Genomic DNA, 23,126 nt, shown 5'->3' with positions numbered 1-23,126 from the left:
GCAGGTGCTTGGCAAGAGGCACAGCACCTTTTTATACTTAGCTTTTAATTAAAACCCAGGACACACTGATCCACCATGAGCATGCATGTGAAAACAAGGAAGGCAGTAAGGAAGGACTTCAGCTCCCTGTCCGTGCTGCGTTGTCTGCTGTTTGTTGGGATGCAGCGGCAGTGAGAAAGGTGGGAGTGATGGAGGAAGTCTGGGAGGATGTCCATCCTGGGCTGCTGGGTTAAACCTCGTCCCTCATGTCTCCACAGGCGTGCTATGGCATCCTGAAGGTCCCCATTGGGAGCTGGCTGTGCCGGACCTGCGCCCTCGGTGTTCAGCCCAAGTGTCTGCTGTGCCCCAAGAGGGGGGGAGCGCTCAAACCCACCCGGAGCGGGACGAAATGGGTCCACGTTAGCTGTGCCTTATGGATACCTGAAGTAAGACATTTTCCATCCTCCTCCTGACACATGGGTGGGCACAGTCCTGGTTTCAGGTCTTGGCCCAAGGGTGTTCATTAACAGTGTAAATAACAAATAGTTTGGCTTATCAAGCTATGCCAGAGCCGCAATGCCAGGCAGTTTTCACGCCGTGTGTTTAATTAGCAGCCAAGGGGCACCCTGTTAAGGGAGGGCAGAGAATTGGAGTGCAGAGCCACAGAGGTGGGGAGCATACCTTTGAGCAGAGTAAAGCTAATTTCATATGCCCATCTGAGATACCCCTCAGATGAGGAATTAATGTAGGGGAAAAGCCAACATAAATTTTTCCTTCTGTGTCACCCAGATTTGTTTCTGGTTTTGGTTTTTTTCCCAAATTACAACTGACCCTGAAGAATAAGAAATGTAATCCATCCTTCATTCAGACTTCCACAGACACCCCCTTGGAGGAGATTTGGGACCGTAGCTGATATTTACAACTTGTCTTCTATCTTGTGGCCAGGTTAGCATTGGATGTCCTGAAAAGATGGAACCCATTACGAAGATCTCACATATCCCAGCAAGCAGATGGGCTTTGTCCTGCAGCCTCTGCAAGGAATGCACTGGGACATGCATTCAGGTATGTAACTTGGCACTGAGGAAACTCTGACCTCGGGGATTGTGCCTGTATTAGCCACTGGAGTCTTGAGATGCTGAAGGACATGGTCTGAATGACTCTTATTTCTGTTCTGAGTAAACTTAATGACAAGAGCCTGTCAGGCATCATCAGATGTTGTTTGCAATCATTTAATGCACTGAGTGCTAGAACTCTAGATTAACTTTCTTTGCATAACACGGTGGTGTTGCTGTAGTGACACTAATTACTGGAACTGCAAATGACCTTGGTTTAGATCAGAAGCCTCCAGGAGAAGGGCTTTTTGAGGCTGCCAGGAAAGTGAGATGCTCATGGGATATATAGCACAAGTATTTCACAGAACTGAGGGGGGTCAGCCTTTCAGTTTTGGGGAAATCAGGGTGCACAACGGTTGGATAGTCCTCACTGACTTGCTGCCTCAGAAAATAAAGTATTTACCATGTATGACATTTCCACATTTTCTATTTTGCCACACCTAAGGAAACCACTGCAGATACCTGATTGCCTGCCCTCCCCACAACAGGAGAGACAGACATTCTCTTTTCAGATAGAAAGCAGGATTCTCCAGGTTTTTCTATGACAAAAGTGGGACATAGCTTCCCACACCATGATCTCTGTTCTTGGGGAGCAGAGCAGAAGCTCCCATACAAAATACAGCACTCTTGGTGTGAGGGCATTTGGGGAGCCCTGCTGAACCACATGATTCCCCCTCCTTCCACCTGCTTGGCCAGTGTGATGTCCTGGTGGTCCCAAAGCCATTAAGCTTTGAAAAATTGAGAGAAATTTAGGGATGTGTCCTGATCCCAAGTGATCAGCTTCAGTACCTCAGCAAGAGCTGCACGGTGGAGGTCGGTGTTTGCAGCAGTGACCGTGGACCAGGAGCTGCTGGCTGGTGGCAGAAGGACAGCAGGGATAGGAGCTCTGCAGGCTCTGCTGTATTTGTGCTGTTGTCTTGGGTTTAATACTTTAAAGGCAGCTATTTAAAAGTAATCCCCATAGTTTGAAATGAAATCCCACAATACTTCTTTAAATCTGTCACATTGACTCATTTTTTTTTTTGATGGCTCTGGGTGCTTATTCACCCTGCCAGATGGAGATACTGTGTCAGAATGGCAACTGCTTTCAAAGAACAGAGCAGCAGGGAAGGAAGCAAACAGGCTTGGCAGCATCAAAAAGAATTCAGTGTCTCTCAGGCTTCATCCTCTTAGTGCCATCATGACATGGGAGCTGTGAGATCCCGGGGACTGAATGGATTTGCATTAAAGGTCACCTGAGATGGAACAGGAGCCTTGCTGTCCTGGAAGCTTATGGTTTATAAGTCTTCATGAGATTGCCACTGGAGCATTTACCGAGGCCACCCTGCTGTGTGCAGGATGGTTTTGATTCAAGGAAAAGGGGGAGAAGTGAAAAAAAAAACCAGCCAGTGCCTTTATTTAAGGATTTATGGGGTAAATTAACACCCATAGGTAAATAAATACGCTCTGTACTCATCCATGGTACAGAGCTCTGTTTCAAAAACTTATGTTTATGGAGCATGTTTTATGGAGCATATTTTTGCTAGAACCTGTTTATACAGGTGGGATCTACCCTTGTCAGCATTTTGGGTTTGTGACCCAGCTCTGAAAGGAGGATGTTGTTTTCTGCAAAAGCACTGGATGTTTGCTCCTGGCAGCAGCAATCAGGTGCTGGAGGTGGGCAGGTCTGCAGAAGGAAGGAAGTTGCTTCCAGGAGGGGGTTTTCCAAGAGGGTTTTATGAGGCAGAAATCTGGGAGGCAGGCTGGAGGAGTAGAAGACTGTCATCCCAGCAGGGCATCTCGGAGGCAGCACTGCAGCTTGAGAAAGCACCCACCTCAGCCACATTTGCAGAGACACACACAAGAAGTCTTTGTAGGGACCTCTGTGTGTGGGGGTGTTTTTCCCCATCCAAATTTGACCATCAAAAGGGAAAGAAACTCAAGAAAAGCCTAAGGAAGGGCTCCCCACTGCTGTCCCTGTCTTTGCCCTTGCTGCTGCATGTAACTTAACCCCTGCTTTCTGGTGCAGAGCTGTGAGCCCGGTGTAACTTGGTGTGACCGTAACCAAGCCTAAACTGCCTGATGCTGTGCAGAGATGCAGCTCTGGAGACACCCTTTGCCTGACTCCTGTTAAGGGGAAGTCATTACTTCATGGTGGTTCTTGTGGTCAGACATCAGGAGATGCCAGACAGCTCAGAATGCAGGAGGAATTTTCTTGTTTGCATTTCTGAAATGGAAAAGAGAGTGCCAGGAGCCAGGCTCTGGTGCAGCCTGAGTCCTGACCGTGCTTTTTTGGGACTCCACTCCCTCCTCCTCATGTGTCACAGCAACTGGAAGAGCTCATCGAGGCAGCACAGAATGCCAGGGCTCTCTTGGTTGCTAGCAAGCTTCTCCAAAGGGCACAATCTTCTGCTGTCCTCGTCTTCCAGCTTTCTTTTTGTTCTCATATTTTGCCCTTTGGAATGTCCTCCATCACTGCCCCATTCATCATCACTTCTCTGCTCACTGCCACCCACTCCCATTAAGCAAGCAGTGCCACTCGTCCTCATCCACTGGGATAACTGGTGGTTCCCCAAGCTGTCTTCTGCCTGTGGTCCTGAAAAGGCAGCGTGTGGCATCAGGGGTAAGAGCAGAGTGTGTTGCCCATGCTGCCCCAGTCCCATCCATCTTCTGCCCTGCATACTCTGTGAGGCTGAAATTGCCTAAAAATTGAAATCAGTTAAGCTCTACCAGGCTCCAGACCATATGTGGTCACGAAAAATCACATGGTAGTTTTTTAAGGATGCAGAAGTGTTGTGTCTGATGGCTTGGCCAGTGTTCAGCACCGGTAATTAATTTTTCCTTCCTGAGCTCCCTCTCAGGTCTGTTGGAGGAGCCACTTCCTTCCCCTCAGACCCAAACTGCAGTGGAGCACCACTGCAAGCAGCTAAACTTCTGTTTGAATGTCCTTGGCAGCTAAAATCACCTCTCTGTTTCTTCCCATTAAGAATGATTTTAGAACTAATTAAGAGCCCATGTTTAATCTCTGGAGCAGTTTTCTCTCAGAATTTTGTTTGGGAATGGATTTGCCTGGATAAGCAAAGTGTGCTGAAATCCTTGAATGAAAGGTGCTGTAAGATAATGAAGCACAATCGATAACAAAGTGGGTACTGCTCCAATCTTTTGAGCCTGGTTTATTCTGTGTGGCAGATCCCTCCCTCCCGCCACAAGTGGCTCCATTCCAGTGCCATTCTGGGATGGATCAATATATTTTTATTGTTAGCTTGTCCAGGGTCCCTCAGTGGCTGTGGTTGACCAGGTATCTTTGTCACCCTGTCAGCTGAGCTGCCTAATTATTTTCTGTTTGCATTTTGGGCACGGTTTCTGACAAGTGTTGCTTGCCATCTGTTGGAGTAGAGAGATCCAGGATGAGTGTCACTGGATTTGCTTTATTCCTAAGGTGGAGTGATGGTCATTCCTGTTAACAGGACTCTGTCCTGGCAGAAGACATGGGCGTGTTGTTAATGCTGTTTTTAGCACTGATGGCAGAAACAGAAGGGAAGGGACAGCACTGTGTGCACTTTTAAAAGCCAGTGTGTGATATACTGCCTGCCTTGAGTAAATCTGGAAGCTGCAGTTCAGGCTGGGCTCCCTCTGTCCCTCCTACGTTGCCAAAAATAAATACTTGAGAACGGAGCTGGTGCTTCAGCTACACGTGTGGCTGTGACAGGGCTTGTCCCAGGGGATGGCCAGGGTAGCAGGGCAGGCACCCTGTGCCCGCTGTGCTGGTGAGTGCCCTGGGCTGGCACAGGGAGCATCAGTGGGTGCCTCACAGTGCCAGGCTCCATCCATGCAAGTGCCAGCAGCACGGCATAAGGAGTTGAGTTTTGCAAGTTACCAGATATTTTGGTGAACAATTTCAGACTGAAATTAGGACCAAATGGCCATTTTTAAACAGGATAAACACGGTGTTGGAGTTCATAATCCACTTGCTTGTGGTGCCTGCAGGAGTTAGTGCCCAGCATTGCTGCTCAGAGCCATGCTGATACAGCCAGAGCTGCGTCCAGCTCTTCCCACTGCTCTCTGAGGCTTTGCAGTAGGGCCTGGAGAGCTCTGGAAGTGAAGGATTTGGACAATGCTTGCCTATGCTTTTCTCGGTCCTGGCAGCTTCTTGAGCACCAGCAGACTAATAAAAAAAGTCAAAGGAAAATATCTAAAAGCAGCAATGTCAAAAGTTCACCCCCGAGTGCCTGGGCAGGATTCAGGGCTGATGGATGGGATGATGATAAAAAGCTGTAAAACTTCTGTTCCTCAACTCCTACCAGAATATATTTTTCTTTTTGAGAATTAAGGTGCAGCAAAGCTCCAGTAGAACTAAATGGTTTGTCATCAACATTTAGGAAATTTCACATGCCTCCACCTGGTCATTCAGGCCACAAGTGCATCTTCATCCCCCACAAGAGCAATTCTTCCATTAATGCCAAAGTAGTGCCTACAGTAATAACCCACTTAAAATGTCTCATTATTGCAGTTTAACTGGTCATTAGCAGCTGGAATAGACTGATTTCTTATGGGTTATGGTTGAAATAATTACCTTACACTTTAAGCCATTAAAAACAGTTAATGAGTAGAGGGGGAGAAGGTGCTGACATGGACACAGGCACAGTGCTGGCTGATGGGAGTTCCTCTGTGGGACACCAGGCTGAGATTTCTTGCCTGTGGGATCCAAAGTAATTTAAGCCTGAGGTAAGTTAGGGAAATCATTAAAAAAATTGATGTGATGCAACTTTGACAACATTGTAGCCACTGTACAAGTTCTAAAGCATTCATTTTGTGATGTTTTGCTCCAGTTGCATTTTTCTTTCTTTTTTAAATGGAGCAAGTTGGAGGCTGTGTATTTTCCTGAGGAGGAAGGCATTTAGGAGCATTGGCTGCTTAGATCCCATGTTCACTCCTAAACCTTGCCATGTTCTGTGTGCTTCCAGCAAAAATGGCATATTGGCTTTAGATGTGGTAACAGAGGGGGAAGAGCTTGAGGGTGAAATACAGGTGAGCATTTCTCCATCAGGAGAAATCCACTGACAGTCCTGATCATCCCATTGGCCTGTGCTGTTCTTTGGCTTTGGACGTGTCTCGTTGGAAGAACTGTTGGAAGCTTCTGGTTATGGTAGGTGAGAGATGAGCAGGGCCCATGACAGAGGTGGATTAAAGAAGGTCAGGTGGCAAAATGCCACCTCTTGAACCCTGGGGCTCTTCTGCTTGTGTTTGTGGTGTTGGGCCCCTGGGTCTCTGCGACTGGGGCAGTGTAGATGTTCCTCCATCAGGAACTCCTGTTGTGGAGCATCCATCACTTCATGGCAGGTGTCACCCTGATGGTCTCCCTGGGTTTGTGGCATGTCCTTGTTGTCTGTTGTGTTGGTGAGTGTCCCCTCAGCGATGGTGCCTTGCCCTGGCCCTGAGCCCTGTCCTTGTCCTGCAGTGCTCCATGCCAGCCTGTGTCACCGCATTCCACGTCACCTGCGCCTTCGACCACAACCTCGACATGCGGACTATCCTTGCAGACAATGATGAAGTGAAGTTCAAGTCCTTCTGCCTTGAGCACAGCACTGGGGCCACCAAGTTGCCTGAGGAGACACGGACAGAGCCCGACCAAGCCCAGCTGGACTTGGAGAAGGTCACGCTGCGGAAGCAGAAGCTCCAGCAGCTGGAGGAGGACTTCTATGAGCTCGTGAAACCTTCAGAGGTGGCAGAGAACCTTGACTTAAGTGAATCTCTGGTGGATTTTGTCTACCAGTACTGGAAACTGAAGAGGAAAGCAAACTCCAACAAACCGCTGCTGACACCAAAAACGGATGAAGTGGACAACTTGGCTCAGCAAGAGCAGGATGTTCTCTACCGACGCTTAAAGCTCTTCATGCACCTCAGGCAAGACCTGGAGAGGGTGAGTACAGCTTCTCCTTCAGTTGTGTGTCCGTGTGCTCCATCAGGGCTGCTGGCACCCACAGACAGCAAAGCCCAGTCTGACTCCCCTGACAGTTTGGTTCTTTGATCCTTATTCAGAAACATAGCAGTGCTCGGTGTGTGTGCATCATCCCTGCCAAAACACTGACACCGATGGAGTAAGTTAGTATTGGTCTCAGCTGGGGGTTCAGAAAGAAAAAATGTCTGCAGGGAGAGGTGCCTTGGCAGGGCTGGGTGGATGGGGGGCAGATGATGCTGCAGCTTATGTCCACTATTCCTAAGTAGTTTCAAACCACAAAATTATCCTGTGCTGCCCCTCAGATGCTTTACAGCAGCAAATCTTGGGAGCACACTGTTATTTACTTCTATTAAGCATCAAAGATGGGTGAAAGGCAGAGTGAGAGCAGGCCTGGTGGGACTAGGCATCCCCTGCCCTGCTGCAGCCAAAAGTGGGTCAGCTCCTCAGGGAGCTGCTGGTGGAGGCAGAGCTGGGCCAGAGGATGCAGATGGAGGATGCAGGCACCTGCAGCTCCCAGTGGTGCAGGACATCCTTGAATCCCCCCAAGCACAGCAGAGGAAGCAGCAGCCTCCAGAGCAGCTTTCTGGGTGAGAGGGAGCATGGGCCCACGTGGTGCCAGAGCTCCCTGGGCTGGGCTTGCTGCCACACCATGCAGCTGCCTGTGGATTTGGCTGTATGGCTGCTTGGAGGGCAGAGGTTGAGGAGGAAGAGCAGCCGTGAAGGTGAGAAGCAACGAGGGGAAGAAGCACAGGGGAAGAAGAAGCACACACAGAACCTGTGGTGAGATGGCAGAGAGGGGAAGGCCCAGTAGTGCTGCTGCTGGGGAGGTACATGGGCGCAGCACACGGCAGCAGTGGGGCAGGGACAGGCAGGGCAGGGATGTCGAGCTTGGCATGCACAGCCCAAGCTCCTTCTCCTTCACTTAAATACCCAAGGCCTGCCTGGTCCCCTCTCTTCTGTCACTTCTCTCCTGCCAGAGGGGTGAACCCATTTCCCTTGCCCAGGGCCCTGTTAGACCACCCATTCATGGTGCAAAAGCCATGGAAGGGCTTAGGGAATCTGTAGGAGCAAATAGGAAGGAAAGCAGGAAAATAGCAGTGCTCTGACCAGATGGATGTGGTGCTGCAGTTCCCTGAGCAGGGGCTGAGGGTGCTGTAAGTGACATGCTGTTCCTTAGGAGGTGAAAGTGGTGGGGATGCTGCCCCCTGCATGTCTGAACCCTCCCTTCAAGCTGCTGTGGGTCTGTGGCATAACAGAACCTATGGGGAGAAAGGCAGTGTGGGTGGGAACTGTGTTCATGTCCAGGCAGAGGTTCAGCTTTGGACCAGCCCTCCCTGGTCCCTTGCTGCACCCACCTCCCGTGTGGATCCTGGAGCCCAAGAGCCTTCTTCTGTCTAAAAATAGTTGGGTTTGAACCTATTGGTCTCTTTCCTGTGATCCTGTGGGCCTTCATCCATGTGGTCATCATTGCCATCCCTCTGCCAGTCTGTCCCCACTTTGTTCCTGCCTTTACTTACCAAATTTCCATCTCTGTGTTAGGCTGGGCTGGTGCCACCATTAGTGGGTCTCCAGCAACAGGCTGCATCTGCCGGATCTGAGGGCGTCAAGTTCAACTCACTTTTTCCTCTCATCTGCTCTATATTGTAAATCTAAGCCAGGCTTCTTTGCCTCCTGCTGCTTCCTCTTGTTCCCAGCTTGGCTTTTCCAGCTGCACTGAACCACCATGCATCCCTGGGTACCATCTTTGCTCACGGCAGCTTCTCTTTGATTCCTTTGTGTCAAAACTATGTGTTTTACCAGATTTCTCATTTTCCAGAGTTGCCTCCAGGCTTTGTGCGGTGTGCCCATCAGCATTCAGCCTCTGCTTAGCAGCTCCCTGCCAGGTTTCACTGCCTGGCCCTGGAAGAGCTGTTTGTTTGTTCTGCTTCCAAGAGTGGAACAATAAACACCAGCTGGATCAAAGTCCAGTGCTCAGATGGGTGATATGGATTTAAATCCAGTTGTGGGCAGAGCATCCCAGGTATCTGGTCCTGCACCTGGCAGGTCACAGCCCCCCTGTTTCACTTGCAAATAGTGAGGAATCACATGAAATTGGGATCAGAGATGGAAACCTCTGAAGGTTTTCAGAGGGTGTCCACAGGATGTCATGTTGGATTTTAGCAATTCCAGCAATTAATCTGGCAGAAGTGGTTTTGGGGCTGATAATGTTGTAGGGATCCAGGAGCTGGGGAGGCAGAAGCAGAGAGCAGATGACATGGGGACAGGCAGAGTGGTGGTGGTTCCCTCTGTCATTTCTTAATCCCTGACATTTCTGCATTTCAGTGTCAGCAAATTAAAGCTATTGCCTGGGAATCCTAATACAGTCCCCCCATTTTATCTAGGGCCTTTTTAACCCTCGTTGTCTTTTTTAAAAAGCTTTTTCAAAGGACTGGGTGTTCAAATTAGCTTTAACAAAAAGCTGTGGTTTCCAGGCTTTCACACCAGCATCTAAACTTGGCTTGAGGAAGCAGCACTGGGTGGTGTTGAGCTGTGTAAGTGTGGGTAAATACCAGCAGTCTCTAAGCAAAGCTAATGTTTTCTTCCAGGAATATAAAATCATAAAGAAGAGATATGGCCAAACTCTTGGAGATTCAGGTTGCCAGAAGCAGTTGTTTTCTTCGTAAAGAAATAGTTTGATGTTTTCTCCAATCCAGAAAGAAAAAAAGAGAACATAGTAAAATATGCTATATAACTCCCTGCCTTGTATTTACATCTAGGGGATTCAACAACAATAAAAAAAAGAGCAGTTTTTTCTCCTTTTTTTCTAAACATTCCCAAATTGTCCTTAAGTGACAAGTGAGACATGTAAGCCAGTATGAGGGGTTGGCTGCAGTTGTCCTGCTGCCCTCACAGCCTTTGCTGGCAGATACCAGGTAAGCATGGGATGATGTCCTGGCTTGCTCTGTCATTGTGAGAGTTTCAGAGGCTCTTGGCCACTTTGGGACAATCCCCCATGCCTGGAAATACTCTCTGCAGAGAAGAGTGTGAGCATGAGGAGGGGAAGGAATTGAAGACATCAGGGTCACATGAGTGTGGACATACCCATGTGCACGTTCCTCTGTTCAGGCCACCTCCTCCTTACCTTATTACGGGAATCTTTGCTCTTTCAGAGCGTCAGAAAGCTGAGTAAATGCTGTCAAATCCTGTTAGCTGCCAGCATTTTCTGCTCTGCAGCTGAAAGCCTCTGCTTGCTCTAAAAGCTTTGATGTCCATTGTGGCAGCAGTGCCAGAGCCTGGCTGTCCAGGCATGGTTCCATGGGGCTGGCAAAAGCATGGCACTGAAACTCATCAAGGGCCAGGTGCCAGGAGTTATCAGCAATAGCTCTGTCATCTTGTGCTGCTGGGGGTGTTTATCAGCAGCAGGGTTTAGCTGCTGCTGCTGCACTGGCTCACGTGAGCAGTTATATTTTGTGCTTTGCTGTTTGTATTTAGAGCTTCAGATAATTACAGAATGGGTTGGATTGGGTTGGAAGGGACCTTAAAAAAAATCTTCCAACCCCACTGCCATGGTTAATGAGAGTTCTTGAACTGGGACAAAAAGGAAGAAAGGCACCAGTGACTTGCAGGTAGATGTGGAGCAGGTGTGAATAACCATATGGAGGGGCCAGATTTGAGGTAGGAGCTGCTCCAGCTGCTGACCTGGGTCAGCACCACCAGGGAATTTTGCTGTATTTTCTATGTTTTTTCCTGGTATCTGCTTTAGGGCAGATCTGTGAGGCTCTGACATCCCCATCCCAGCTCAGCCCCTTCCCCGCACTGGCTGTGGGAAGAGGGTTTATCCCTCTCTGCAGAAGGTGCAATTTGTGGATGAGAACCTGTGCATTTCTCAGGGCAACAAGCTGCTTCATAGAATTTGGCATTTTTTGTGCAGGTGCCCATGTGAGGTGTGAACAGGACACGTACATGATGCAGCTGCTGGGCCAAGCACTCAGCACGATGCTCAGATGATTGGTACTGGACTTTTGCATGTTATAATGTTCCTTCTGCAGCATCTTCCCTTCCCAGACTTCCAGTGCCCGTGCTGGAGAAGCCAGCCAGCCTTCCTTGCCCACCATGGGGTCCTGGCTGTTGGAGCCAGGACAGAGACATTTAGGTTTGAGATGATTCACTGCATGGTTTCTCCCGTATGTATCACACCTTTGAATTAACAGTTTGGATCAAGAGCTCTCAATGCTAGCCCTGGCTTACCCAAAGGGCCGTGGTAGGAGTGCAGCAGATGATGGTAAGGTGAAAAAGGATGGAATCCCAGGGAGTGGGGATTTCCCTGGGCAACAGGAGCAACACAACTTGAGGGGACCTGCTTTGACCTTGCCTAAATGAGACACTGTTTCTTGTGTTTCTGTAGGTTAGAAATCTCTGTTACATGGTGACCAGACGGGAGAAAATGAAACACACCATTTGTAAACTGCAGGAGCAGATCTTCCATCTCCAGATGAAGCTTATTGAGAAAGATCTTTACCCAGGTCAGTACCACAGAGCTCGTTCTCACAGACACTGTCCCCACTGAAGCCAAGTTGTGTGCCCCAGCTCCCTTCACCAGGGAAGCCAGAGCTGCCCCCTCCCCTGATATGTTATTTTGGCACAGTTCATATATTGACTCAGAAACACTCAATAAAGCCAGACTCTGGGTGACTGGAGTGCTGGAGCTATTTGTTTCCACAGATCCCTCTTGATCCTCCCCTTCCTGGAAATCAGTCAGGACCATGCATTTGTTAGGTGGGGATGCTAAGGCAGTATTTTGTGACCTGGGACTGCTTGGGAGGAGATGGCACATCCTGGGCATGGGCTGCTCTGCACCTGGCTCCCTGATACAGGGTGGAAGCCCTGCTTCAGGCTCTTTGCAGATGCCTTTGAGCATTCTGTCAAGAGTAAAGGGATAAGCTGCTGGTGGGGGTTCTGTGGCTCCAGGAGACCAGCTCCTTTAGCTCTGGTCAGCTGCAGCTCCCTGCTTCACATATCCATTAGCAGAGATCATGCCACCGACTGCAAAGCCGCTGCCAACTTCTATTAAGGAGCTGAAGTAAAGCTGGTTTCCTTTTGTCCTACTTCTTTTTCCTTTTGCACAAGCGGTCCCAGAGCCCACAGCTTCTGCTCCCTCCTCCTTCTCCTCCTTTGCCTCCAGTGGCAGGGCAGACTAGACCCTGTGGCTGCAGAACAGTTTTTCCAGCAGCAGCATCTGGTGCTTTGGCAGCTGCTTCTGACGGTTGTTGTGTTTGTGGCTTTGGAGTTGTGTTTGAAGCCATCACATGGTTGGGGTTTCTTCAGGAACTGTCTGGGCTGAGCTTTCCTTGACAAAAGTCTCCTTTGACTGAAGTTTTGGAGGTTTAGGAATGTGTATGTTAAGATGTCTGTGACTCAAGCCCATGCAAATTCCTCTTGATAGCCAAAGCCAGGCAGTGCTGGAGCAGCTGGGACCCCAGGGTCTGCTCTGGGGTGATGTGGGTCCTGTAAATCCCAGTCCCTGTCATACTCTGTGTTGCTCCACACATCTTTACTGGACTGGAGGTACAGCTCACCAGCCTGAACACACACAAATGGTGTTCCCACCAACTGGAGACCCCACATTGCACATCCATGCCCTGGCACCCAGATTATTGTGTGCATGTTACTCCTGAGCTGGACCCCCACCTCACTGCCCCAGCCAGCAGTGTCCTTGCCAGGATCTCCTTGCCAGGAGCACCACCTGCCATGTGCTGTCACTGCCAGGTTCTGTGGGTTTTGGAGGCATCACAGGGGACTTAAAGATGCTCTTCAGTTCAGCTGGGCAAACCCAGCCCAGCATTTGGTGCTTTCAGAAGGAGATAGGCACAGGGTAGTTTGCCAGGATGTGTTTTTAAGCTCATCTCTCTTGTAGACAAGGTGTTAGATAGCTGGAAATGCCCTTGGGGACCTGTGTTCCCCAAAATGCCTTGGGGGTACATGTCTCTCTGATGTAGCACTGGGATGGGAGCCGGCAGTTCCTCCCAGGGAGAGCTGGAGTAGGTGAGCTAGGAGCTTCACCAGTGGGGTGCAGGTGCCAGCCATTGATGGGGAGCTGTGTTGAGGCTCTGCTGATGGTGTTTTGGGGTTGTCTGCACAGCCCAGTGCTGGTGCTTTGCAATTGCCCTTCCCAAAAATGTTATGGGTGTACTTGAGAAAAGCATGGCTGCTGTTCCCATGATGTTTGTTCTGCCTAAAGGTGAGTGATAAGAGACAAACCCACAGTGGGAGGGTGGCTTGGGTGGGGATTGGTGTGCAGGGATCACTTCAGACCTTGTGATGCAGATTCTCTTCTCTCCTGCCCTACCTGGCTGGTGCTTGCACTTTCTTTTTCCACTCTGAACCGACTGAGCTGAGCTGATTTTCTCTCCTGGGACGGACTTACTGGTTGAGCCTGAGCAGGGACTGACTGCTTCCTCTGGGACCCAGCTCCTGTCAGTCCCTGCTGCCAGGGAAACAGCCCAACTCCAGGAATTTGGTCCTGGCATCTAAAGGTGGTTTGGGCATCTGGGTCCTTCCTGTGCCAGGGGGACATGAGGGACCCGAGTGCCTTTCGGCATCAGTCCGTAGAGTGTCCTGAGCTCAGGAGGAGTTCCCTTGCCAAGTGACCACACCAGGAGCTGCAGATACTCAGCATCCAATGGAACCAAAGCTTTGGATAACTCACTGCTGCCTTTTCCAGCATTACAAAGCACTTACTGGTTGGGAAGTGGGGGATGGTTCTGTTAGCATCCTCCCCCAAAGCTCCGGACCAGATGCTCTCCATACCTGGGGTTCCTAGGAGGAAGGAAAATGTCTCCATTATTTCACCAGGATGAGGCCAGTTTTTAACTGCTGTTACAGTAGCCATCGACCAAGATCTGCTGGGGTTGTTCCAAAGATGGTTTTGGCACAAAGGTTTTTATGGACCAGCTCCCACACAAAACTCAGAACAGGAGGGGTTTATTTTTCCTGCTGTCAAATGATCATTTAAGCAGGAGATTCTTAATAAAATCAGTGAGAACTGCCCGTGTAAAATGAACCTTCCTCTCTTCCCTGTATTTTTCTTGCACAGAGTGGAAAGCAAACACTGTCTGGCTTTGAAACATGGCTACTATTTTGACAGGTTCCTCTTCAAAAAGTGCTGCTCGGGTTTCTCTTTAGCCCCGTTGTGCTGTCTAAACAAAGTTAGATTTTGATTTTGTAAGCGAAGTGAAAAATGTGTCTGCCTTCCTCCCATTACTTGGCAGGAATGTAGCAAACACCAAATTTGCTTTTGCATTTCTTTCTTCCTGTAAGTTCTTTGGTCAGGAGGGGTTCCTGGCTGGCAACTCCAGGACTGTAAATCCTCTGTTAATTCAGGCTCAGGCAGGTGCAATGCAAATTCTCTCCCCTGCTTACCTGGTACATTTCCACTGCTGCCACAGGGGGAGAGCTGAGGTTATTCCCTCTGACCTGTCCACCTGATGGCCTCTCTGCTGAGGATTTGCTGCTGGCTGACACAGTAAACTGATTCCTTCCTTAAGATCATTGTTTAGCCTATGGGCCAGACTCTGAAAAACTACTTGTCTCACCTCCACTTCTATGAGCCACTCACATTTTGGTTTAAGGGCAATATCCTTCCCTCTCTGAAAATCAATAGGAGTTTTAGCATGGACTTCTGGGGAAGAATGGACTAATGGAGTAAGTAAAAACTGTTGGAAGTATTTTACTTGGCAATGCAAGTTGTACTTTTATATAGTATTTGTCCTGTTTACCCAAGAGGAATAAATCCAGTAGAAGTTCAAAGCCATTTAGGAAATGCTAATTTTTAGCTGAATGTCTGTATAGCTGAGAGTTAGATCCCTACCTTTCCATAGGCAATCCTAGTCATCTTTTCTACTTCATGTACCTATATCACTTTGGGGTTTTTTCACTTCTGCACAGTTTTGCCAAAAGGTCAAATCAAGGCTGGCTTTAAAACTGCTGCTCTGTCAGGCTGGCTGTGCAGCTGAATCCCTTCCTGGGGATGCTCTTGTTGGTGATGGGTGACACAGCACCAGGTTTGTAGGTCACCATGGCTCTTGCAAGGTATCTGAGCAGGATTTGGGGTTACTCCCTAGTGGATCATCACCCCAAAGTCCTGGCCCAGGTCTGTGGCTGTAGAGTCTCCAGCAAATCACCTGCCTTCAGCGGGGCTGCTCCTGTGGTCACTCCTCTCCAAGGCTAAAATCTCCTTTTTTTGTAACCTACAGATTTCAGATTTTAACATGTAGAGACCTTAGCCCACAGCTGGCCAAAGAATGGCCCTTGTTCTCCCTTTGGCTTGGAGTTGTTGCTGGTTTGCTGCAGGTCTCCACTGCAGGGGTGTGCCCTAGGGGAACTTGCTCACCACAGCATCCCTGATGCCTCGTCTCACATGGCGTTTTCCTTTTTTTCTAAAAAATGCCAGAACAAACTGGGAAGAAGACAAGGGGTAAGAAAAGTGACCCAAGAAGGAAAGGAAGAGATGGTAGAAAAAGTAGTCCTGAGAAGACAGAGAAAAGGAAATCGGTCAACGAAACTGTTTTGGGACAACTGGGTAAGTCTGATTTTACGGTGCGGAGTTGACCCGCGATGCTGGAGGTTCCCTGTTTTGGGGAGCAGGGTTAAGAGTCCCAGCCCCTGACCCCTTCTGCACGGAACATGGTGGAGTTACACCTTCCATCTCTCCTTTGTGGGAATCAACCTGAATTATCCCGGTCCTACTAGAGAGACTGGGTCAGGAACATGTTCACTGGAAGGGCAGGGGATTCAAAATTCCCCCCTGTAGCTCCAGGATTGGAAGAACGTGTTACAAAACCTGTGATGTGCTGCTGGAGCGGGATTTCGCTTTCAGGTGATAAAATCAGACTTACCCATCCCATGGTAGGGCTGCTCCCCTGTGCCTTCTGTGCTGTGCAGTGACAGTGAGTACAGCACGTGGGCTCTGAGGTTTCGTGTCCTGTCCATGGCACATATGGCTGTGCTGGTTGTGCCACTGGTGCAGGAACATCCAGGAGTCAGGCACAAAGTGCATCCATCTCTTGAATTTGCTCAAGAGGGAGGAGCCTGGCCCCACAGATGCTTCAGTCACCTCCAGTTCATCCCCATCGGCTACAGCAGCAGGCAGGGCTTGGGGAAGAAAAGGAAACAGAACAAAAAAGGTTGTTTTGGACAAGGTCCTTGACAACTGCATACGGTTTTTACATGGAATTGGGTTGTTGTCTGACTTCCTCTGGTGCTGCCACCTCTACCAGCAGAGGCAGGTGATGAGTCTGTGTGTGCCTAGCTGCCACACAGGGGAGCACTGGTACTGTGAGGCTCTTAGGTAGTCTGGAGATGCTGTAAAACCCTCCAAGGGGTACAGAGTATTTCTGTGGGAGGTGTGGCAGTCTGGACCACCCTGCCTTGCTCTGTATTGCACATTGCTCACCTGACTACGCCGCTTTCTGGTTATCTCAGAGCTGTTAGGTTTTAGGACCTTTGGAAATGGGGCTTTTGCACTCATTCTGTCTCTGCTCTGTTCTTTGCTAAAGAACTTTTGGATTTACTGGGGCAAATTCCAGCAAACAAGAGAGGCTGGTGATTCTCAGAGAAAATCTGAATGGCTATGAGCTTGGGAAACCAGGCAACTTGACCCAAAGCTTCACCATGTTCTTGTAACCTCCTGAATTTTGTGAAGGGTTTGAAGCATCTCTTAGGGCAGCTGTCATCAGAGAAGGGCTGGGGAGGGTGAGCTGGGCAGTGCCCTTGCCCACAAAACTTGGGCTTTTCAGTATTTGGGTACCACACAATGCCCTAAGTTCATCCTTGCTTCTGCTTCACCTTCTGTGCCTTGGGCTGGTGACAGGGTGGGGTGCTTTCTCCTCCAAAAAGGGCCGTGGTGAGGTGCAGGGTCACAGCCTGTGTTGCTGCTCACGGGTGAGGGTGATGTAAAGCTGTCACTGCTACCAGCAAACATTGTGGGCATGACTCACCTTGCCCAAGCCACTACTCTTTCTCTCTCTGTTGCTAGACTGACCGTTTCAAAGGAAAGCTCTTCCTGAAATCCAAATCAAACCTCATTTTTCCTCCATCCATAAAACCAACTCAGATGTTGAGCCTGTGGGTTTCTGTTTCAGAGATTAAAACTCTCTCTGTGTAGGTGTGCACCTTTCCCATTGCTAATTGGACACAACTAGTCCAGCCCACAGTGCTCTCTCTTGCTCTCAATGATCGTTATCAGGAAAATTTTCAGCTTTTTCCATTCCAGCCTTTATCTCTGCTCCTCTTCTTCAGTTTCCACACCTGTTGAGATGTTCTCAGACCTGCAGATGTAGCAGTGGTCCCATCACCATGCTGGCTGCTTGACTCTGGTAGTTGCCTAGCAGCAGCTGCTTCCTGGGGAACCTGTCATCCCTTGTTTGGGCACAAGTCCTCCTCTGTCACCATATTTTTTAACTTACACTTGAATTGTTTGTCTTCTGCCATTGGACGAGAATATTTCCACCTGTGCTGGGATGTGTCATTCATTGCTTGTCATCTTCACTGAAGGAAAAAGCTTGGTTTGGATTCAGGGAGGTTTGTGGAGAGTTGGATGTGAGGGACTGCTTGGGTATTTGTACTGTGACCTCAGTGAACCCCAAGTTCAGCACTAATGCTGGAGTAAACCCTGCCCTGTGTCCGGTGTGGTGCATTACAGTTGCTCTTTCAAGTGTTCCTCCAGGGCCAGGGAGTTTTGGTGGAGTTGGTGATGGTGACAGAGGGCAGCATGGCTGTTCCTGGCTTCTGAAGCAATCTTCCACTCTTGTTTTTCCCAGGCTTGTCAACCTCCTTCCCCATCGATGGGACCTTCTTCAACAGCTGGTTGGCACAGTCGGTGCAGATCACCGCGGAGAACATGGCAATGAGCGAGTGGTCACTCAACAACGCCCACCATGAGGACAGCACCCCTGGCCTCTCCGAGGAGCTTCTCCAGGATGAGGAGACCTTGCTGAGCTTCATGATGGACCATTCCCTCAGGTCCCCATTCAGGCAGAGTGAGACCACAAAGAAAGTGAAAAGCAGAACGAGAACGAACACTAAGAAAAAGCTGCCAAGGAGCAACCCCTCTGCAGTGGGTGGGGGCCACCCAGAGGGCTCAGAGCCCTGGACTAACAATGCCAGCAACTTGTCGGATGATCCCGCCAAGCCCTTCGCTCTGGATTCCAGACCGAGCAAGCTGGAAAAAGGGGCAGCAAAGCTTCCCACAGACCGCAAAGGGACGGGAGAGGCCAAGAAGGTGGCCAAGAAGGGCTCTCTCCAGAAAGCCAGCGAGCCTCACCCCCCCGCTGGGACACGGGGCTGCGTCAGCAAGGATGAGGAGGAGGAGACGCCGCGCTGCGCTCAGACGGAGCCCAGCCCCGCAGCCAAAGTGCCTGACTCCATAGGTAGCCCCAAAACCATTGTGCGGTTTAAATTACCAAAGGAGAGCCGGGGGACGCGGCGCTCGCAGCCCCCCAAGGCCGATGGCGCTGGCGGAGCTCCCCTGCGTCGCTTCGACGCCGACACGGACGGATACTTCTCCGACGCCGAGATGAGCGACTCGGACGGGGAGTCCCGCGGTGGCCGGGCGCAGCGGGGCCAGCTGGACGCGGCCGGCGAGGACATTGTCAGGATGAGCATCCTGGCGTCCTAACTCCTCTGATCGCGCTGGCTCGATGAGGCCGCAACCCAGTTCCAACTGCCATGTCCGATTTCTGCCTGGTATCACAGCGAGGGGGGTTTTTAATATGTGTATATAGTTGGAAATTCTGCACTGTTGTCTTTCTCTTCTCGATACGCCTGAGATACAGCTTCAGCTTCACCGACATCGATGACTGTGACAGCAGTGGTCCCTCCCCGGCTCCCTGCCAGACCCCACTTCCTGGGAACGTGAGCTGGCACCTGCCAGGACCGATGTCAAGGGTGCAGAGAGGGTGGTGGGTGCCGGTACCCGTGCTTTCTGCAGGGATGACAGTTCAATTAATGGGCATTATTTAATGAGGGGCAGATTTCTGCCTGGGACGGTTGCCCTCAGAGCAGGGAGCGAGTAGAGGGGTCCGGCAGTGGCCAGTGGGAGGGGAAATTCCCACCTGTGTGTGCAGAGAGGAGGCGAAATAAGCGATTCTAAAATAAATAATGACTAAAGCACAAAAAGCTTGTTGGAGGAAAATGCTTGGGGTGGAAGAGAGAAATGTTACATTTCTGGTTTTTTGGGAAAAAAAACAACCCTTGGTCATTATTTTTCCCATCATCTTTCCATCTGGTTGGGATCCATTCAGGGGCCAGGATGCAGGAGTCCTCCCCATCCATGCCCCCACTGAGATTCTTAGAAACACTGAAGTGATTTACTCAGGTGAATGGATCAGCAAGTGGAAAATGGAAATGTGGGGCAGGATGGAAGAGGAAAGTGTCCTTTAAAACCACTGTGGAGAGTGAGGGTTGGTGTAACCTGGGAGGTTGAGCAATTTTTTGCCCATGTTTCTCTCCAATGCTGCCATGGTCCCACCATGCCAGGGCAGCACATATGAAATCCCCCTTGCAAACCAAAACTATGGCCCCAAGGCCAAATGTGCCATCACTAAGGGGAAATAGCAACCCTTGCCACCACCACTAAATGCTACAATGGAAATGGTGAATTTATTCCTCTCCATCCTTTGTTTTGGTTTGTGGTTTGGTTTATTTTTTATTACCTTAAATCCTGGTTACAAGCTGTTGACTCGTTGTGGAGGGGTGATTCACAGAAGCTGACTTAAATATTACAATAATTTAATGCATAAAATGTCCCCAGTAAGCCTTAAATGTTGTTTAAAAGCCCATGTTACCTATAAGTCAGGCGAATTTCCATGTTTGCACTTAATTGCACCATTACTTCGGTTTTGGCTTCAAAGGTCACAGTTAAGTCATGCTACGTGTTTTATTGGAGTGACCCCAGTGTGAGCTCAGGGAACAAAAACAAAAAAGGAATTCACTGAAACTTTTGTTGTTGTTGTTTTTTAAAAATAAAAAATGTTTAAAAAAAAAAACTAAAAAAAAAAACCACAAAACCAACCCAAACCTGGGACACTTCTGCAACCGGTTAAACCCATCACTGAACAAAAAAACCTTGCAATTGTCAAACCAATCAGTCAAAGAATTTTGTGGATGCCAAAGAAATATTTTGACAGTCAAGCAGCACAGAAACCGGAAACTTGTCATTATGAAAAAAAAATTGGAAGTTATTTAGCAACCAAGGACTAAAGACACACTCATACCACACTGCTGCGGCGTTAGGTTCCAAGCTTGCTCCGAGGGATGCTGCTGCTCCAAGACCGCATCCTGCCATTTTGGTTTCCAGTGCTTTTTGCTCATTTCACTGTGAGCTTTCTTTTTTGAAACTCTGAGACTATTTTGATTCATGTTTTAGAGTAGATCATCATCTTTATCAGCCTTCCAAAGTCCTTATTATTGATAAAATTGCAGCAAAGATCAGCGATGACAGCCCAGCTGATCCCAGACACGGCAACTGATGGGGCCTTTGGGTGGGATGCCCAGCCCTGCCTAAGCCAAACACTCACCTGGCTGAGACTGACTGTGCCTGGGAAGGAATCTTCCTCAGATGGGAAAAATGTGACAATGTTTTATTAGTGAAAAAAAAAAAAAAAAAAGAAAACAGAAAAACAGCAAAATACCAACAAAACAGGAACCACCTTTGTTATAAATTAGCATAATTCATTGAGGTTGGAAATGAAAATCTGCTCATTAATTAAGGCTCAGTATGTTCAGATAATGTTAAATACAGTAAATAGGACTTAGTTTATCTTATCAGGCTTGCTAGCTTTAGCTCCAGTATCCTAGTATACGAGTCATAACAATAATCAATATGCTGCCTTTTAATGAGTCTTGCTTCCGTGTGCTTCACTCAATTATGGTTATAAAAAAGGAATCCACAAATTTCACTGTACACAGTTCCATTCATCAGCTTCTGCACTACTTGTTTTCTCAGTACAGGAAAGCAAAAAGGGGGAAACTTTAAAGAACAACTGACCTGGCACCTCCAGCACTGGGCACAGTTGAAACACTCCCAAAACATCAGGCATCATGTTTTGCATCAGGAGATGGGGGAAAAGCTAAGGGAGCTGGTGGGGCGCAGGGAGAAGAATGGGATGGCAGGAATAGAAAGGAGGAAATGGGCTCATTGGTGAGCTGTGGGGCTGAGCAAGGGCTGGACCATGGCAGGACAGCTGCAGCCACCCCAGAGCATCCTCTGCCTGGAGCATCCTTGGAGCAGGAGAGTCTGGTGTTCTGGAGAGAAAATGCACAAGGAAAATATTTTTGATGTTAATGTAAATGTATTTTGAAATGAATAGAAAGAGAAGAAAAAAAAAAAAGGTTTATTTTAGTACAGAAATGTTATCTTTTAAGATGTATAAACTGCAGGAATCTACATTTGCACTGTTAGAGCACCTGTTTCCTTGGTGGAACAGCCATTGTTGCAATGAGGATACAGAAAGCATCATTCCCTGATGGAGCACGGCCCCACACCAGCCCCAGCCGTGATGGTTGAGGGATTTTCCCCAGGACAGCTCCCATTCCACACTCCCATTTTCCCTACACCCATATTTTGATATTTTTTTAATTATTATTATTATTATTATGTTTCTTTTTTTTTTTTTTCACTTGCACCTATTTTATGGGGTTAGGATGCCTGCTGTCCCATGGAGCTCGCCCCAAGGCTGGATGCAGAATGGAGCCAGGCTGGATGCAGGCTGCAGGAAGATGCTGCTACAGTGCAGGGCATGAGGTTTGGTTGTTCTTTAAGGAAATCCCCTGCAGTTTGCAGCATTCCACATTCAAAACAACCCACTTCACATCAGTTACAGGAAATGATATGAATGTCACAGGAGGAGAAACCCTTCTGTTTTCTTTGTTTCAAAGAACGTGATGTGCCATTTGTTAATACAAAAGAGAAATATTGAAAATATATTGAAAAGAGCAATTTTAAATTATTTTTGGCTTATGTTGCAATATTTATTTTCTTGTATTAGAAATTCCTTTGTAGAGAAAAAAAATGTATTTTTCATTAATGCAAAAACCTATTTCTCCTTTTTGTACATTTTCCATGTTAGTTAATTCTTAAAGCAATATAATGTTATCAAACTTGTTCTGTGTGAGACTGTATTATGCATGCTATTTGTGTTGCCTTGGAATAGCTCTGTCTGCCATTATTTTCATCCTGTTTAGATACAGTGTATGCTTTAATACACATTGGGACCATGGCCCATTGCTTATGAAAAAAAACCCTTTGCATTCCTCAATGTGTTGGCAAATGCAGTCAATAAAGCAGTGTTTTCTGTGTACCTCGTGTTGGTGTAGTGAGAGAAAACTCATCCCAGGGATGCAGCTCTGTGGGGATGCAGGGCTGGTCCAGCCCTCCTGATGCCAGCCACTCTGCCTGTGAGTAGCAAATTTTTGAACTTCCATTGCATTTCCATTGCCAAATCTTAGCCAGCTCTTGGGAAACACAGCTGGAGATGTTTGGCACAGCTGGAAGGGCAAGCCCAAGCAAGAGGATGTTCACAAAGTTCCCCATGCCTGAAAATTTCTGTAATTCAAGGTAGCCGCCTTTCTCGTGGAGATTTAAGTCTTGTTTTGCAAATTTGGAGCAAAGCCCACAGAGGAAGTCCTGCTGTGAGGCAGGATGCTCAGAGGAACAGCTTCTTGCACCAGGAACTAGTTTAACAGGCAGGGAAATAAACTGCTAGATTTGCTATTCATGGAAGCAAAAGCAAGCTGTGAAATCCAAAATACTCCAGCAATGTGTTCCTGTTTGTAAGACACTCCTTGTACCCTGCTGATACCAACCAGCACTATGTAGTGAGTGGCCATGGAACTAAATGGTCTCTAAGGTCACTTCCATTCTGTGATTGCTGATACAGGCTGTTGTTGATGGCCTGACCCTCCACAGGGCTCATCACACAGCTTTAAAAACTTGAATGGGATCCACATCTTGTGCACGCTTGGCTGGTTTGGAGGCCACAGGCAAGGGTGCTGCCTTGCTTCAGTAAATATTTGACTCATCAAGCAATGGCTCTTTTCTTCTACCTTTTTTTGGCCTTTAC

At 48.5% G+C, this 23,126-nt stretch overlaps 1 protein-coding gene across 3 annotated transcripts in view; it reads left to right on the top strand.

Moving 5' to 3' along the window:
* Nucleotides 1–22,364, top strand: part of JADE2 (jade family PHD finger 2) — a 72,530-nt gene extending 50,166 nt beyond the window's left edge. For 2 of the 3 annotated variants that reach the window (XM_005523505.3, XM_014253173.2), the window contains exons 7-12: nucleotides 258–425; nucleotides 925–1,041; nucleotides 6,529–6,990; nucleotides 11,414–11,531; nucleotides 15,458–15,586; nucleotides 17,826–22,364. In XM_005523505.3, coding sequence (XP_005523562.2) covers nucleotides 258–425; nucleotides 925–1,041; nucleotides 6,529–6,990; nucleotides 11,414–11,531; nucleotides 15,458–15,586; nucleotides 17,826–18,682 — 1,851 coding nt within the window. In that variant the 3' untranslated portion in view covers nucleotides 18,683–22,364. The remainder of the gene's footprint in view (nucleotides 1–257; nucleotides 426–924; nucleotides 1,042–6,528; nucleotides 6,991–11,413; nucleotides 11,532–15,457; nucleotides 15,587–17,825) is intronic. The other variant, XM_088063491.1, reaches the window with a different exon arrangement.
* The last annotated feature ends 762 nt before the right edge of the window (nucleotides 22,365–23,126 follow it).

The sequence above is a fragment of the Pseudopodoces humilis genome, chromosome 17, assembly GCF_049639895.1.
Source record: "Pseudopodoces humilis isolate 2021_Gansu_Grassland_sample_001 chromosome 17, ASM4963989v1, whole genome shotgun sequence".
Taxonomy (NCBI): Eukaryota; Metazoa; Chordata; class Aves; order Passeriformes; family Paridae; genus Pseudopodoces; species Pseudopodoces humilis.
Note: the sequence above shows the minus strand (reverse complement) of the source record. Positions and strands in the feature narration are given on the sequence as shown.